The sequence below is a fragment of the Oncorhynchus keta genome, chromosome 18, assembly GCF_023373465.1.
Source record: "Oncorhynchus keta strain PuntledgeMale-10-30-2019 chromosome 18, Oket_V2, whole genome shotgun sequence".
Lineage (NCBI taxonomy): Eukaryota > Metazoa > Chordata > Actinopteri > Salmoniformes > Salmonidae > Oncorhynchus > Oncorhynchus keta.
In genome coordinates this window covers 19,367,049-19,385,053 of record NC_068438.1, presented here as the reverse complement: position 1 = coordinate 19,385,053, position 18,005 = coordinate 19,367,049, and the positions used below count along the sequence as shown (strand labels likewise).

At 47.0% G+C, this 18,005-nt stretch overlaps 1 protein-coding gene across 1 annotated transcript in view; it reads left to right on the top strand.

The window, feature by feature from the left end:
• The window catches only part of LOC118396859 (protein ABHD15-like), a 54,167-nt gene extending 47,688 nt beyond the window's left edge, over positions 1 to 6,479 (top strand). Inside the window, exon 3 of the mRNA XM_052467567.1 lies at positions 2,756 to 6,479. Coding sequence (XP_052323527.1) covers positions 2,756 to 3,377 — 622 coding nt within the window. The 3' untranslated portion in view covers positions 3,378 to 6,479. The remainder of the gene's footprint in view (positions 1 to 2,755) is intronic.
• The last annotated feature ends 11,526 nt before the right edge of the window (positions 6,480 to 18,005 follow it).

Below are 18,005 nucleotides of genomic sequence, written 5' to 3'. Positions count from 1 at the left end.
GGAGGAGAGGGATGGAGAGGGGAGGAGAGGGATGGAGGGAGAGGAGAGGGATGGAGAGGAATGGAGAGGTATGGAGAGGGGGAGGAGATGGATGGAGAGAGATGGAGAGGGAGAGAGAGGGAGAGGAGAGGGAGAGGAGAGGGAAAGGAGAGGGATGGAGAGGGAGAGGAGAGGGATGGAGAGGGAGAGGAGAGGGATGGAGAGGGATGGAGAGGGAGAGGAGAGGGATAGAGAGGAGGAGAGGGGAATGGAGGGGAGGATGGAGAGGGAGAGGGGAGAGAGGGATGGAGAGGGGAGAGGGAGAGGGATGGAGGGAGAGGAGAGGGGATGGAGGGGAGAGGAGAGGGATGGAGAGGGATGGAGAGGGATGGAGAGGAATGGAGGGGGATGGAGAGGGAGAGGAGAGGGATGGAGAGGGGAGGGAGAGGGAATGGAGGGGATGGAGAGAGGGAGAGGAGAGGGATGGAGAGGGAGAGGAGAGGGATGGAGAGGAGAGGGATGGAGAGGGGAGGAGAGGGGAGGAGAGGAATAGAGAGGCAGAGAAGAGGGATGGAGAGGGAGAGGAGAGTGGAGGAGAGGAATGGAGGGTAGAGGGAGAGGGAGAGGAGAGGAGGAGGAGGAAAGGATGGAGAGGGAGAGGAGAGAGAGGGGAGAAGGAAGAGGAATGGAGAGGGAGGAGGGATGGAGGGAGAGGAGAGGGGAGAGGAGAGGGATGGAGAGAGGAGGATGGGAGGAGAGGAGAGGGATGGAGAGGGAAAGTGGAGAGGGGAGGAGGAGGAATGGAGAGAGGGAGAGAGGGATGGAGAGGGAGAGGAGGGGAGGAGGAAAGTGATGGAGAGGGAGAGGGAGGGGAGAGAGAGGAGAGAAGAGGAGAGGGACGGGAGGGAGAGAAGGAGGGATGGAGAGGGAGAGGAGAGAGGGATGGAGAGGGAGAGGAGGAAGGAGAGGAGAGGGAATGGAGAGGGGGATGGGAGAGGGAGGAGAGGAATGGAGAGGGAGAGGAGAGGGGAGGAGAGGAATGGAGAGGGAGAGGAGAGGGATGGAGAGGGAGAGGAGAGGGATGGAGAGGGGAGGAGAGGAATGGAGGGGGATGGAGAGGGAGAGGAGAGGGATGGCAGGGAGAGGAGAGGGATGGAGAGGGGATGAGAGGGATGGAGGGAGAGGAGAGGGATGGAGAGGAATGGAGAGGGAGAGGAGAGGAATGGAGAGGGAGAGAAGAGGGATGGAGAGGGAGAGGAGAGGGATGGAGAGGGGAGGAGAGGAATGGGGGAGGGAGAGGAGAGGGAGAGGAGAGGGAGAGGAAAGGGAGAGGAAAGGGATGGAGAGGGAGAGGAGAGAGAGGGGAGAAGAAGAGGAGAGGGATGGAGAGGGAGAAGAGAGGGAGAGGAGAGGGGAGGAGAGGAATGGAGAGGGAGAGGAGAGGGATGGAGAGGGAGAGGAGAGGGAGGAGGAGGAAAGGGAGGGGGGAGAGGAATGGAGGGGGATGGAGAGGGAGAGGGGAGAGATGGAGTGGGAGAGGAGAGGGATGGAGAGGAGAGGGATGGAGAGGGGAGGAGAGGGGAGGAGAGAGAGAGGAGAAGAAGAGGAGAGGGATGGAGAGGGAGAGGAGAGGAATGGAGAGTGGAGGAGAGGAATGGAGGGTAGAGGAGAGGGAGAGGAGAGGGAGAGGAAAGGGATGGAGAGGGAGAGGAGAGGGAGGGGAGAAGAAGAGGAGAGGGATGGAGAGGGATGGAGAGGGAGAGGAGAGGGATGGAGAGGAGAGGGATGGAGAAGGAGAGGAGAGGAATGGCGAGGGAGAGGAGAGGGATGGAGAGGGAGAGGAGAGGAATGGAGAGGGAGAGGAGAGGGATGGAGAGTGGAGGGGAGGAGAGGAATGGAGAGGGAGAGGAGAGGGATGGAGAGGGATGGCGAGAGGGATGGAGAGGGATGGAGAGTGGAGGAGAGGAATGGAGGGGAGAGGAGAGGGGAGGAGAGGGATGGAGAGGGAGAGGAGAGGGATGGAGAGGAATGGAGAGGGGAGGAGAGGGATGGAGAGGGAGAGGAGAGGGATGGAGAGGAACGGAGAGAGATGGAGAGGGAGGGAGGAGAGGAATGGAGGGGAGATGGAGGGAGGGAATGGAGAGAGGGGGGATGGAGAGGGGGAGAGGGATGGAGCAAGAAGGGAGGGAGGGAGAAGAGAGAGAGATGAAGGGAGAGGGAGAGGGAGGGAGGGAGGGAGGGAGGAGGGAGGGAGGGAGGGAGGGAGGGAGGGAGGGAGGGAGGGAGGGAGGGAGGGAGGGAGGGAGGGAGGGAGGGGAGGGAGGGAGGGAGGGACAAACAGGGTAGGGAGAGGGTAGGGAGGGATGGAGGGAGAGCAGAGGGTGGAGAGAGAAAGAGCGAAACCTGATTGAGAAGAGGAGAAGAAAGGGAATAATGTCACATACCCTGATATTACAGGATTTGATTAAAATACAATACCGTTACCATGGCAACCGCTGCTATTGATCTAGCAGGGCAATCGGGACCCAACTTGTGGTTTCATAATCAATGCGAACAAGGATGTTATAGAGCCATGCAGCTCTTCTAGATTGATTTACTGATTGTACTTTGTTTTGTGTGTGTGTGTGTGTGTGTGTGTGTGTGTGTGTGTGTGTGTGTGTGTGTGTGTGTGTGTGTGTGTGTGTGTGTGTGCGTGCGTGCGTGCGTGCGTGCGTGCGTGCGTGCGTGCGTGCGTGCGTGCGTGCGTGTGTGTGTGTCCTTGTCTGGGTATATCTAGGTACAGGACAGTGCTGGGTGAGACAGTGCACACCGATGCCCTTTTCTCCAGCTGTTCCATGCGTGGCCTGGAGGAGGTGTTGTTCTGCCAGCAGCCAGGCCCTAAAGGAGCCCCGGCCCTAGCAGGGGGCACCAGCAGCAGCAGTGGTGGAGCCTGGGAGGCCTACTGGGAACGCAATGAACCCCTCCGGGACGTAGACGAAGTCGCCATCCCCGTTCTGAGTGTCTGTGCTCAGGATGACCCTATCAGAGGAGACCCCCAGTCTACCCTACCCCTGGAACTCTTCGAGAGCAACCCCCACTTCTTCCTGCTGCTGACCACCAGGGGGGGACACTGTGGCTTTAACACCCAGGAAGGGAGTGCTTTCTCTGGGGGAGGGACCTTTGGAGGGACACCTGGGACTAGCTGGAGCCACCGGGCCCTGCTGGAGTTCTTTAGAGCCACCACGGACTTCATTGCGGCAGAGGAGAGGGCTAAGCAGGCTGCCAGACGGAGGGGCCTGGGGGGTAGCAGCCAGGGCAAAGTCTTCAGACATCGTAGTGTCAGTAGCTGTAGGAGAATGCCTGCATGCTCACATAATATACACACTATCTACAACTGGCAGAGGTCTTATACACGATGAGCTGAGGTGATGATATTGGATATTATGGATCATAAGGGATTTATATTATGGATGATAAGGGATTGATATTATGGATGATAAGGGATTTATATTATGGATGATAAGGGATTTATATTATGGATGATAAGGGATTTATATTATGGGTGATAACCTCTTGATACTAGCCATCCCGGATCCGGGATCGTGAATACAGCCTCAAGCTCATTACCATAACGCAACGTTAACTATTCATAAAAATCGCAAATTAAATGAAATGAATATGCTAGCTCTCAAGTTTAACCTTTTGTTAACAACACTGTCATCTCAGATTTTCAAAAATATGCTTCTCAAGCATAGCAAAACTAGCATTTGTGTAACAGTACTGATAACTAGCGTAGCTAGCGTAGCATTTAGCGTTAGCATCAGCAGACAACATTTTCATAAAAACCAGCAAAAACATTCAAATAAATAATTTACCTTTGAAGAACTTCGGATGTTTTCAATGAGGAGACTCTCAGTTAGATAGCAAATGTTCAGTTTTTCATGAAAGATTTTTTGTGCAGGAGAAATCGGTCCGTTTGGTGCGTCATGTTTGGCTACCAAAAAAACCTGAAAATTCAGTTATCAAAACGCCAAACTTTTTTCCAAATTAACTCCATAATATCGACTGAAACATGGCAAACGTTGTTTAGAACCAATCCTCAAGGTGTTTTTCACATATCTCTTCGATGATATATGGTTCGTGGAAGTGTACTTTCCCCTCTGAATCGCATGGCAAAATGCATGCAGCTGAAGATTACGCAACAATTTAGACAAAGGACACCGGGCAGACCCCTGGCAAATGTAGTCTCTTATGGCCAATCTTCCAATGATATGCCTACAAATACGTCACAATGCTGCAGACATCTTGGACGAACGGCAGAGAGCTTAGGTTCATTCATCACACATTCACAGCCATATAAGGAGACGATGGGAAACAGAGCCTCAAAAATTCTGCTCATTTCCTGATTGAGGTTTCATCTTGGTTTCGCCTGTAGCATGAGTTCTGTGGCACTCACAGATAATAGCTTTGCAGTTTTGAAAACGTCAGAGTGTTTTCTTTCCAAAGCTGCCAATTATATGCATAGTCGAGCATCTTTTCATGACAAAATATTGCGCTTAAAACTGGCACGTTTTTTCATCCAAAAATGACATAGCGCCCCCATAGGTTGAAGAGGATAAGGGATTTATATTATGGATGATAAGGGATTTATATTATGGATGATAAGGGATTTATATTATGGATGATAAGCGATTTATATTATGGATGATAAGGGATTTATATTATGGATGATAAGGGATTTATATTATGGATGATAAGGGATTTATATTATGGATGATAAGGGATTTATATTATGGATGATAAGGGATTTATATTATGGATGATAAGGGATGTATATTATGGATGATAAGGGATTTATATTATGGATGATAAGGGATTTATATTATGGATGATAAGGGATGTATATTATGGATGATAAGGGATGTATATTATGGATGATAAGGGATTTATATTATGGATGATAAGGGATTGATATTATGGATGATAAGGGATGTATATTATGGATGATAAGGGATTTATATTATGGATGATAAGGGATTTATATTATGGATGATAAGCGATTTATATTATGGATGATAAGGGATTGATATTATGGATGATAAGGGATTTATATTATGGATGATAAGGGATTTATATTATGGATGATAAGGGATGTATATTATGGGTGATAAAGGATTATATCTGCAGCACAAGAAAGCTTTGCATTTAACGGCTGAATATTAATCTGTGTGCAGCAGTCACCTGGGTAATTGACGGAACATGGTTTAATTGACACACACACGCGCAGGCAGGCAGGCAGGCAGGCAGGCAGGCAGGCAGGCAGGCAGGCAGGCAGGCACACACACAAACACACTCAGAATTTAAGGATGAACACTCCAAAACACACTACGTGTAACCAGAAAAGCCTGTGTGTGTGTGGGTGTGCGTGTGCCTCTGCCCAATGACTGTCCAAAAATGCCCGTCTGGACACTGGACACTGGACTGCCAGTATTTCTCTGATGAGACCATCAGATTCATGGGGAAACTATGTGTAATGATATGGTGATGTTTTGCTGAACTGGGTGGAACCAGTTGGGTTTGTGGCTTTTCACACATGGTGTAATTCAAACTCTGTCTAGGGTACATTGAATGTAGCTGCAATCTGCAACTTTGAATTGGCGCTGTTAGTGACATGATGATTTTCCTGTAGTTTTCTAAACAATGTTAAACGTGTGTTAAATGTGTTAAATGATCTGAATCATTGTGAAGGAACGATGTGATAAAAGAAAAAGAGGGACTGTATCATGGAAGGATTTCATGTTGGTCACATGTTATCTTCTGTCCAGACATAATTACAGTAATGTTGTGTAACATTGTATCAATTTAACAGTCTTCAGTTACTGTATGTGGAACTTTATGTACAATACTGTATGTGTCATACTTAGAACTTTGTGACTATGTACAGTAGAGTTCTGTTTCTCTGAGGATTCATCAAACACATGGAGAGTTTTCCATTTAGACGTCTCCTAAAACAGCTCTATGCCCAGAGCGATACCACTGTCTGTGTGTGTGTGTGTGTGTGTGTGTGTGTGTGTGTGTGTGTGTGTGTGTGTGTGTGTGTGTGTGTGTGTGTGTGTGTGTGTGTGTGTGTGTGTGTGTGTGTGTGTGTGTGTGTGTGTGTGTGTGTGTGTGTGTGTGTGTGTGTGTGTGTGTGTGTGTGTCTGTCTATCTGTCTGTCTGTCTGTATGTTTGTGGTGTGTATTTGTGTGTGCATACGTGTGTGTGTCTGTGTGTGACCGTGTGATCTGATTAGATATCTCTCCACGGTGTGTCCCTACAGATCCTCATCCACACAGACAGCTGCTACTGCTGGACCACAGAGGCAACTCTACAGTTAGCATCAGGCCCTGACCCTTTACAAAACACACTACCCATCCTTGGTGCCACGACTCCAGGCCCTGACCCTTTACAAAATACACTACCCATCCTTGGTGCCACGACTCCAGGCCCTGACCCTTTACAAAATACACTACCCATCCTTGGTGCCATCAGGCCCTTTACAAAACACACTACTTTACAAAACACACTACCCATCCTTGGTGCCACGACTCCAGGCCCTGACCCATCCTCCTGGTGCCACGACTCCAGGCCCTGACCCTTTACAAAATACACTACCCATCCTTGGTGCCACAACTCCAGGCCCTGACCCTTTACAAAATACACTACCCATCCTTGGTGCCACAACTCCAGGCCCTGACCCTTTACAAAACACACTACCCATCCTTGGTGCCACAACTCCAGGCCCTGACCCTTTACAAAACACACTACCCATCCTTGGTGCCACAACTCCAGGCCCTGACCCTTTACAAAACACACTACCCATCCTTGGTGCCACAACTCCAGGCCCTGACCCTTTACAAAACACACTACCCATCCTTGGTGCCACGACTCCAGGATTACTAAAGCTGTGTCTGTAATCCTACTTTATTGTACCAGGGCCATAGGTGTAGTCTACGATCGCTCCACTTTTGAAAACTTCTGCATCACAGTATGCAAACAGGCCTTATGGTTTTAATGTAGCAATTTACACCTACATTGTAATGACACTGTAACTACCATGTAAATACAGCTATTACATATGATCCCAGGGCCCAGACAACTTCAGCACGGAACATAGCCACTGTTATTTGTTACAACAGTCTTTCTGGTTCTACAAATGACAATGAGCCGAAGCAGCCTGCCTGGAAGGCTCATTCTTTTGTTGTTCATTTTCATTTAGTGAAATGTGAACTAGAGCAGACAGACATAGGGGCGACAGAAACAATAACCACCAGGCCTCTCAGTCTCTTGGCCCAATGAAGTTGTTAACATTGAATTGGCCTTTTACACGTTGCTTATTGAATTCCAGCCCCAATGTCCGTGTCTGTCCAATTGAATTTGCATTGATTGATATTGCATTAGCGTTCATAGCTTCTAATGACCGTGTCCCTTGATATGATCAAGATATATTCATAGATCAGTGAGAGAACCTGTAGAATACAGAGGATATTATAATGGATTTGTTTGATGACTAAGAGGAGGCTAGTGCTGTGTTGACACACTGTAATATTTCACTAAGGTGAGGAGCGCCATCTTTTGGCTATTGGGTGCAAGTGACATTCCACAAGTTTTGAAAAACTAAATACTCTGGAGAATATATCTATAGTTTTTTTTACCTTTATTTAACTAGAAAATTCACTTAACAACAAATGCTAATTTGACGGCCTACCCCAGCCAAACCCTAACTGGGCGATGCTGGGCCAATTGTGTGCCGCCCTATGGGACTCCAAATCAGCTTGGAATTAAACCAGGGTCTGGAGTGACGCCTCTAGCACTGAGATGCAGTGCCTTAGACCGCTGCGCCACTCGGGAGCCCATAAAAAGGCTAGATAGCCACTAATAAGGCTTTGAATATAAGCTATGTTGTGATTCATGGATACATAGATCACCACAGCTTCACATGAATCTATCTTGATTTTCACATGATACCATTTTAAGGAATGTTACAAAATGCTGCCAGTCACTTTTTACACATCTTATAATGCACTCAATGAAATATAATAATAAAACAAAAAAATACATTATTGGAATAATTCAAGACTAACTGATATAATTCAAAAACCGAGTCTGAATAACAAACAGAAAACAACAGCAACATTAATACAGTATACATTTCTCTCTCTCTGTCTGTCTCTCACTCTCTGTCTCTCTCTCTCACACTCTCTGTGTCTCTGTCTTTCTGTCTCTCTCTCTTTCTGTCTCTCTGAGAGACTGCCTAACAGACACAATGACGCAGCTATATCTCTGCTGCATTTGGCTGGGAAACTGGAGCACAGCACATTGAGGCCAGATATAGCCCTGGTTTTAAAAGATATCTGCACAGTCACAAGAAAATCTAATCAGGGAAGTGATACATTTATTTTGTGACAGAAATGCACATAATTATGTATATTAAATCAAATCAATAAAGTCATGAGTGCCTATACTGTACTGTACTTATTATTAATCCAATATACAATATGTATGCAGAGGGGACATTGTGGACTTGTAGTTATATCCAGTATTCAGCCTATGTCCACGCTCAAGTCAGATTAATAATGTGTATAATGTGTGCTATTTCACATGGACCAGTGAATTTGACACCAATCACTTTGGGTCACTCTCTTACTGTTCTCATTTGCAGTGATGAAGAACAGCTTGGCCTATCCGAAGTAGCTTGGATTCCGAGTCTCTTCTCTAATCCAATATGTTGCCCTTACATGCCAATAAGTGCAGCTGCATAAACTTCTAAGAGTCTATGACTGCCAGCTTTGGCAGTGCTCTCTGAAAAACATCAATAAACACAAAAATCTCACAAAAGTCAGATCATCAGTAAAAACATCTGCTCATCTGGAGCTTTTCAATCCTGTTGCACCTCCTCTCTCCTACTCCTCTTCTCTCTTCCTCTTCTCCTCCACCCTCACCCCTCACTCCTCCTCTCTCCTACTCCTCTTCTCTCTTCCTCTTCTCCTCCACCCTCACCCCTCACTCCTCCTCTCTCCTACTCCTCTTCTCTCTTCATCCCTCTCCTCCTCCTCCTTCTCCCTCACCCCTCCCTCACTCCTCCTCTCTCCTACTCCTCTTCTTCCTCTTCTCTCCACCCTCATCCCTCTTCTCCTCCACCCTCACCCCATCCCTCAATCCTCCTCTCTCCTCTCCCCTCTCCTCCTCTCTTCTTCTCTCTTCCTCTTCTCCTCCACCCTCATCCCTCCTCCTCTCTCCTACTCCTCCTCTCCTCTCCTCCACCCTCACCCTCCTCTTCTCTCTTCCTCTCTTCTCTTCTCCCTCATCCCCCTCCTCCTCTCTCCTACCCCTCACCCTCATCCTCCTCCTCTCTCCTACTCCTCTTCTCTCTTCCTCTTCTCCTCCACCCTCATCCCTCACTCCTCCTCTCTCCTACTCCTCTTCTCTCTTCCTCTTCTCCTCCACCCTCACCCCTCTCCCTCACTCCTCCTCTCTCCTACTCCTCTTCTCTCTTCCTCTTCTCCTCCACCCTCACCCCTCACTCCTCCTCTCTCCTACTCCTCTTCTCTCTTCCTCTTCTCCTCCACCCTCACCCCTCACTCCTCCTCTCTCCTACTCCTCTTCTCTCTTCCTCTTCTCCTCCACCCTCACCCCTCACTCCTCCTCTCTCCTACTCCTCTTCTCTCTTCCTCTTCTCCTCACCCCTCACTCCTCCTCTCTCCTACTCCTCTTCTCTCTTCTCTCTTCCTCTTCTCCACCCTCACTCCTCTCTCCTACTCCTCTTCTCTCTTCCTCTTCTCCTCCACCCTCACCCTTCCACCCTTCCCCCACCCCATCATCTCCTCCCCCCTCACCCCCCACTCTCCCATCCTCTCCTCACCCTCAGTGGTGATGGTGATGTGTGAGTTGGTGATGGTGATGTGTGAGTTGGTGATGGTGATGTGTGAGATGGTGATGGTGATGTGTGAGTTGGTGATGGTGATGTGTGAGATGGTGATGTGTGAGATGGTGATGTGTGAGTTGGTGATGGTGATGTGTGAGTTGGTGATGGTGATGTATTTCTGGTAGCCTACTAGCCTTCAGCACATTCCTCTGCAGACATATGACATAGTCATATTGGGTGTGGTGTGGGGAAGACTTAAAGAAGGGCTCACTATTATTATTTATAGCCAGCTTGCACATTAAATCCTGGATGTATAGCCTCCATGGTTCATACTGGGTTTGATGGTATTTGCTAGGAAAATACATCACTGTTCTCTATAGCTAGCTAGCTAGCTGGCTTGTACATCAAACCCTGTAGGTCTATCGTAAATGGCTTGGTTCTGTGTGGTTCATGATGGGTGTGGTGATATCTGCTTGGAAAGGCTTTGCGATTCTCTATAGCTAGCTAGCACATCAGATCCTTTGTGGTAGCCCTTCACACTCGTATATGGGTTGAAAATTGCAGATTTGGACACTGATAAGTGCCTAAATTAGAACGCAGTGGCTGTACATGATGATATAACATGATGTACTGTACATGACGTCAGAGCTCAGTGTCTCTGCTTCACAGCACTGTATGTTTTTTTTTAAAGTCTCTGGGTTTTGACTGACAGACGTTTCTGAACTGCCCCGTGCGACGTTAATGAGACGTTAATAACAAACACTGCTTTGATGTCATACAAGCAAGCCGAACACAAATGTGCACTTCACATTTCCATATCATACAACTCATGTCATATACAGCGTCAAAGTTTATGATCACTATGTTGGATGTACAGTTAGACATGGCGTTATATCCTGGGTTGTCCTGAACAGAATGAGCCTGTATTTGTTGTTTTTGGAAGAAAATATTCCACAGACCACACATCTGAATACACTCATACCATTCGCACCTGAATTACGAATCTGCTTCTCTGAATTGCCTTGTGAAAGTCTAACACTGTAAGATCATATCTTATAACTTAGCTCGTCATGTCGGCAATAGAACAAGCGTTCTAATTATGCCCACCTGACCCAGATTGCAATTTATAATGGACCGTTTTTGGATTGTGCAAACAACAACAGTAATTGTGTGATGGTGGGGATGCAGGGCTGTGTTCCAAACAAATAGCTACAAGTGTTCTGCTCTAGTTCCTCAACGGCACAGCTAGGGGAGCTTAAAAAACGTATTTAGGTCATAAAAGTGCATTGAAATTACTTAGGAATTGTGCACACTCCAAACATTATACTGTCTAATGTTTGGATTGTGCACAATTGGAGAGGTGTGTGACCACTTGGAGACCCCAGTTTGACCTCTCACTCAAACACTTGTTATTTTTTTTGTCTTATGGTTAATCTACCCCAAATGTTCCAATAATATTCTTATCATGTCGCTGAATGTATCCAAGTTATCAACAAATGCATGGAAAAGCACTGTAAATGTAAAATGCACCTAAAAATCAACAGTGTAATGTTTGGATTCAGTCTTGTGTCAGGTGAACTGTTGTCCTCACCTTTAGTCTAATCATTTCCACATCATCTCCAAACTGTTCCCTTTCAATTGCTACCATGGTTACGCATATGCTTTCCATAATTATTCTGTAAGAAACCTTTCAATTTAGCCCTATCCATATAGGCCAATTCTCACAAGTGTAAAGGGTTAAAGGCCTATGGCTAAGGTGCATATTGGGTGTCGTGTGAGGATATCTGCAAGGAAAAGCGTTGTTATTCTAGCTAGTATGCTATGCTAGCTACTACATGAATTCCTGTTTGTAGGCTCTGTGGATCTGTGGTTGTCCTTGTAGTATCATGTGTTTCCTGTGTAACTAAGGTTCAGGATTAAGGACTTGTGTGTTAACGCCTGTGCCTGAAGCTAAGGGAGGGTAGCCAGACACGACAGGAGAGAACTAATGCTATGTGACAGCTAGGTACCCAGCTTGCACATAACGGTGTTTCTTAGTGCCAGGGGTGAAAGTCAGCCGGTCCGGTCCGGCATCCCAGCAAAATAAATAGTGGGGGTACGCAGTACTAGTAAAACATGAGACTCTTACAATAATTAAAACAAAATGTCAAGAAGACTGTAGGCTTTTACACCATTATTTATCATGAGTGCATGTCAGCCACATGAAAAATGCCCCGAATGGACTTGAAAATGGCTGTTATATACACTCCAAAATGCTGCGTGGTTTAATGAGAACACTGACTTTTTTTTCCAAGGCAGAGAGGGCTGGCTGAGACTGCACCCGGACAGCAGTAGACACATCAATTCAGGCGTCAAGTGTAAGCATAATGACAATTGCCTAATGTCATGTTTTTTTCCATTAATCAAATGGTGTACAGAGCACTGTTTGGCTGCTGGAATTAATTTGTGAGACGATGAACGTGCGCGGGTAGCCTACATGAGTCTTTGTTTTTATATATTTGGCATCCTCAAATATCAGTTTGTCAGATGCCAGGAGAACGCTACCTGCCCGAATACATAGTGCCAACTGTAAGGTTTGGTGGAGGAAGAATAATGGTCTATGGCGGATTTCATGGTTCGGTCTAGGTCCCTTAGTTAGAAACTTAGAAATCTTAACGCTATTGCATATAATGACATTCTAGACGATTCTGTGCTTCCAACTTTGTGGCAACAGTTTGGGGAAGGCCCTTTCCTGCTTCAGCATGACAATGCCCTCGTGCAAAAAGTGAGGTACATACAGAAATGTTTTTTCGATATCGGTGTGGAAGAACTTGACTGTCCTGCACAGAGCCCTGACACAACCCCATCAAACAACTTTGGGATGAATTGGAATGCCGACTGCAAGCCAAGCCTAATCACCCAACATCAGTGCCCGACCTCACTAAAACTTGTGTAGCTGAATGGAAGCAATTCAAGGCAGGAATGTTCCAACATCTATTGGAAAGCCTTCACAGAAGAGTGGAGGCTGTTATAGCAGTAAAGGGTTGACCAACACCATATTAATGATTTTGGAATGAGATGTTCGACTAGCAGGTGTCCACATAGTTATTTTCTCTCTCTCTCTCTCTCTCTCTCCCTCTCCCTCTTTCTCCCTCTCTCTTTTTCTCTCTCCCTCTACCCGCTCTCTCCCTCTCCCTTTACCTCTTTCTCCCTCTCTTTTCTCTGTCTCTCTCTCTTTCTCTCTCTCTCACACACACACACACACACTACCCTCACCCCTCTCTCTCTCTCTCCCTCTCCCTTTTCCTCTCTTTCTCTGTCTCTCTTTATCTCTCTTTTTCACTCCACCCCCGCCCCCTGTCTCTCTTATTGTGGAACTCCCTTGCATTCTGTAACCCAGGCAGTGTGATCTGTGAGCACTTGCCTGCTGATTGTGGAGACTTCAGACGTGCATGGGTCGGCCCCTAGGAACACAGGGTTGGGACCAAACGTGTGTTTGGGTGGAAACACCCTCTTCCCAGGAATGCTATGACGAATTGGGCTGTGTCAAGAAGACACATGCAGGCAGGCATGCACACACACGCTTTCTCACACGAGCACACAAACACACACACACACACACACACACACACACACACACACACACACACACACACACACACACACACACACACACACACACACACACACACACACACACACACACACACACACACACACACACACACACACACACACACACACACACACCCACAAACACACATGCCCTGGCCTCAAAGACGTCAGAAGGATAGTGTCTGTGTTGTACGGATTGTGCCTTGTTCTAGTCGGCCTGTTTGTTTGGGCGTTTCACGGTATTGCATAAGAGAAAAGCAGCACATGATCTGCTAGTTTCTCAATTGATCTCCACACACAGACACAAACATTATTTTATAAACACGCCTCATATGCACAATCTCTCTCTCTCTTTCTCTCTCACAGACAAAACAAATCCCATTTTCCCTAACCCTAACCCTAACTCTTAACCAAACCCTAACCTTAACCCTAACCCCTAATCCTAAACCCTAACCCCTAATCTTAAACTTAACCTATAAAATAAATTTCCTTGTGGGGACAGGCACGTTTTGAGGACTAGATAGTAAAACCAAAACTGCACACACACACACACACACACACACACACACACACACACACACACACACACACACACACACACACACACACACACACACACACACACACACACACACACACACACACACACACACACACACACACACACACACACACACACACACACACACTCTCAAATGCACCCAACCCCAGACAGTTTTGCCAAGTCAGGCTGTCATACTGTATCAGTGGGATCCTCATTCTCCTCCAGAGGATAGTGCAGTGCCCTTGGCACCTTGCAGCCCTGCCTCCACGCCTGTCTCCTTGTCTCCCTGCCTCCCCGCCTGTCTCCCTGTCTCCCTGCCTCCCCGCCTGTCTCCTTGTCTCCCTGCTTGTCCTAAACTGTCCTGAGCTGTCCTGGATCTGTGTTCAGTCTCAGTTGGAAGCTGGAGGGGGGAGGGGAGGGCAGAGAGAGAGGGGGAGATAGACAGACACAGAGAAAATGAAAAGGCGGGGGGAGCAATATAGAGAGAAGATGGGAGAGGAAGAGAGGATGAGAGAGAAAGAAGGAGAGAAAGATACATATAAATATGCCTTGAATCCAGACAGACATCTGCCTTTCTTCTTTGTCCCTGTGCAACCTCCACAGGCCTTCACATTTCCGCTCATCTTCCCCAAAATAATGCAGAGGGCAGGGCAGGGCAGAACAGTCTGGATTGGGTGCACAAGGGGGAGGTATGTGAGTCGCTGTGTATGTGTGTGTATGTGTGTGTCTCTTATCTCCCCAACCTAGGATACGTTCTGTCTCATCAACATCCAATTTCCCCCCTCTTCCCAGTCCCCTCCTGCGTGCCATACTCCTCTCCTTCTCTCCCCCTCTTTCTCATTCCTTCTCTCCCTCCTGTCTGCTTCTTCCCTCCAGCCTGTTGATGCCAGATGTGGGCATCAGGGGGAGATTGATAAAGAGACCAGATAGACCTTCAGACAAGCTGTGCGGCGGCTGAAAAGCGTTGAGGAGAAGCATAGAGGGCATATGAAACAAAACATACAAATTCAAGGGTGCAGTAGAGGGACTTTTCAAACACACCTGTTGGCTTTAGAAAGGCATTGCGGTGTACCTAGAAATCCATAGAGTGGAATGAGGTCCCAGTGAGACATAGGATGAGGGGTTCCTATCGTCAGTATGTTCCAGGAATGAATGATTGTTTATTTATAGCAGTTGGAAACAAGATGCTGATGAGTCATACAGTTCCGCTATGCTAGACGCTAGTGGGCGGCTAACTGACGCAGCAACAAGCCCAGCCCCACAGTCTCACAGTTGAACTGTGTCATATACAGTTCCTCTCTATGCTATAAACGCTATCCAACACAGGCCCATGCCCACCGTCTGTATCAGAGGCAAGCAAATGGTCTGAAGATGGGGTTTGGCTCTTGGCAACATTCCATCTTTGAAAAGGTATTGACCAAAATATCTCCTTCAAAATATATATGCTTTGTGTTGTAGTCATGACAGAACCATTCCCTCTCTTTTATTCCCTATCTCCTCTCACCTCTGAACCCGGACAGGACACAAGTCAGGATTCGTCTCACCTCTGAACACAAGTCAGGGTTCCTCTCAGGTTGAGTCATGATTATTACCCAATGAGTACTTGTCTGGTCTCTGAGGTGGTTAGTTACGTTCCATGTTCGGTATGATCTTGGCTGTGGACTCACTCTTAAAAACAACACTCTTAAAAACAAAAGGGTTGTCTATAAAGTCTGCTGGGTTCATGCTTCAGTTTCCGCAGGACCTTGATTAAAGATGACTTTTCTTCACAATGTATTTCAATGGGGTGCCACTGAAAGAGCAGAGTGCTTTATGAACGATTTCAGAAACATCTATAGGCTTTATAAAGAGTTCATGAAGGCTTCTTTAAGCCTTTAATGGGGTGGTGCTGCTAAAATAGTACTAGTGGCTCACTAACAGGACACATGCTGGTCCTAATCAGTTTATAGTAAATGTAGGTCCGACGGGCCGAGGTGGCATTCTCCCAAGATAGGCTTTACCTCAGGGGACTGTCACTGTACAGGGGAAACCCTGAGCCCTCATTGATGCTGTGACCGTCATGTATTGACTATGAGTAGATGGTTGGTTTATGTTTATCTAAAAGACAAAAAGGTCTACACACAGTATGGTCCCGTGCTTTATTCCCCACACACACAAACGTTTATGGAATACAGCAGTAATGCAAGAAAATCATTTTATTATCTGCTGTGAAACTGACATTTGTCTGGGCTGCATTGGCAAGTTTTGAGCCCTGAGAGTTAGTGGACACAGAGAATTGTCTTTATGTTTTGTAAATGTCCTTTCCACAGGGCGGGGCAAAACAAAGGCGTATAAACTGAAGGCACAACAAAGTAGAAACACTAGCTACTTGGCTTGGTGACATCATAATCAAGGTCATCTCACATCTCAGTAGTACTGTACAGCTACATAGCTGACTCATTTTTCAATAAAGTTATATATCCATTCATAATTCAGAGACCCTGAGAGAAGGATAGATTCAATGCTTCTCAGTGGCTTCCTATCATATGCCCTTTCCACTAATGCTAAGTGTGTGTTTGGCAAGGTGGCAGCTAGGGCCCTGCCTGGCTGGTGACACCCTGGCCGGGCTCTTTCCATGAACGTCCCAACAGTTATGCCATGAGCCACTGACAAAATAATCTATATATCCCCTGCCTGCCTTCATGACGTGGCTTGTCACAGTACTGCCCTGAACCACTCTGCTTGAAGCTGCCTGCATATCTCTCTTTATCTCTGTTTCTCTCTCGCTCTCGCTCTCTAGCTCCCTGCTTGCCTGGGGGTTGAGGGTGGTGGTGGCTGGGGGAGGGCATAGGGGGGGATGGGTGAGGGCAGAGGAGGAGGAAGAGAGGAGAGAATGTGGGTCATCATCCACATCCAAAGCTGCATCAGATTTCCCAGTCAGCTGGAATCCCATCTCCAGCCTAAACCGGCACCACGAGGCCTGTTATATAAGTGGTTATTGATCCATCAGAGAGAGTGTACTGCACGGGGAAAAAACCCACAGGGACTGATGGACGGAGGGAGGGAGGGTGGAGGGTGGTTCAGTGATTTGACTGCCTCGGAGGTGTCACAAAGTGTCACCATGACTCAGTGTTCAAAATCTAAAGCAGCCTGCCCTGTGCTTGAGGAGTGCTGTGCTAATGGGTGCATTTAGAAAGCAGCTACGACGGGCTACATCATTGTTGTGGGAAATATATCTACTTTAAGGTTGTTCGCTTACTTAAATGAAGGTAAATCAATATTCGCGCTGGTTGCTATAGTAGGCAGATTTTTAAGAGGATAAAATCAATGATTATACTGAATGGTGAACAGTTTACCAGTGAACTTAATGGATTGGAAATACAGGGCTGACTCGCTAGTAATGCTGAGTTGACATTGTGCGACTCTGAGTGCCTGAGAGTAAGCTGTCAGTATAGATAGGGCTTATTCAGGTCAGTGACACGTCTACTCCCAAAGTCTCCAATGTGGGATGTCATCGTTTTCAGCAACCCTGCAATTCTGTTGCTCCATCCACATCAGTGGCGGTCAATGCAGTTTAAGATTAGGGAGGAATGGCCTTATTTCTATTACATCATATTGAATGACTGCCATTCATGTTCCATTCATCCAGTTCAATGTAACATCGATAGGTTTAGGCTGCTACATGACACTCTAATTTGCCCTATACCCATCATGAGGTTGCTACAACCTACAAATGAAAGTTTATAACGTTTATAAGTGCACAGTGACACATTCAATACCGCCTTGCACACTTTTGCCTGTGTCTAGCTGATCTGGGGTGTAATCATTAGTCCAAACAGAGAGTTCCTACTGGGAAAATGCAGGTAGGTCCCTCCCTCTTTCGTTCCGTTTGCATCTGTTTAAGAAACAATTTTGCAACAGAATCGGCGGAATGAATACACCCCTGATCACAGTTCACTTTCATAGCAGCCGCATACAGCATCATTACTTTGCTTGTTGTAGAATTCATTTTCCCATCTACTCTAT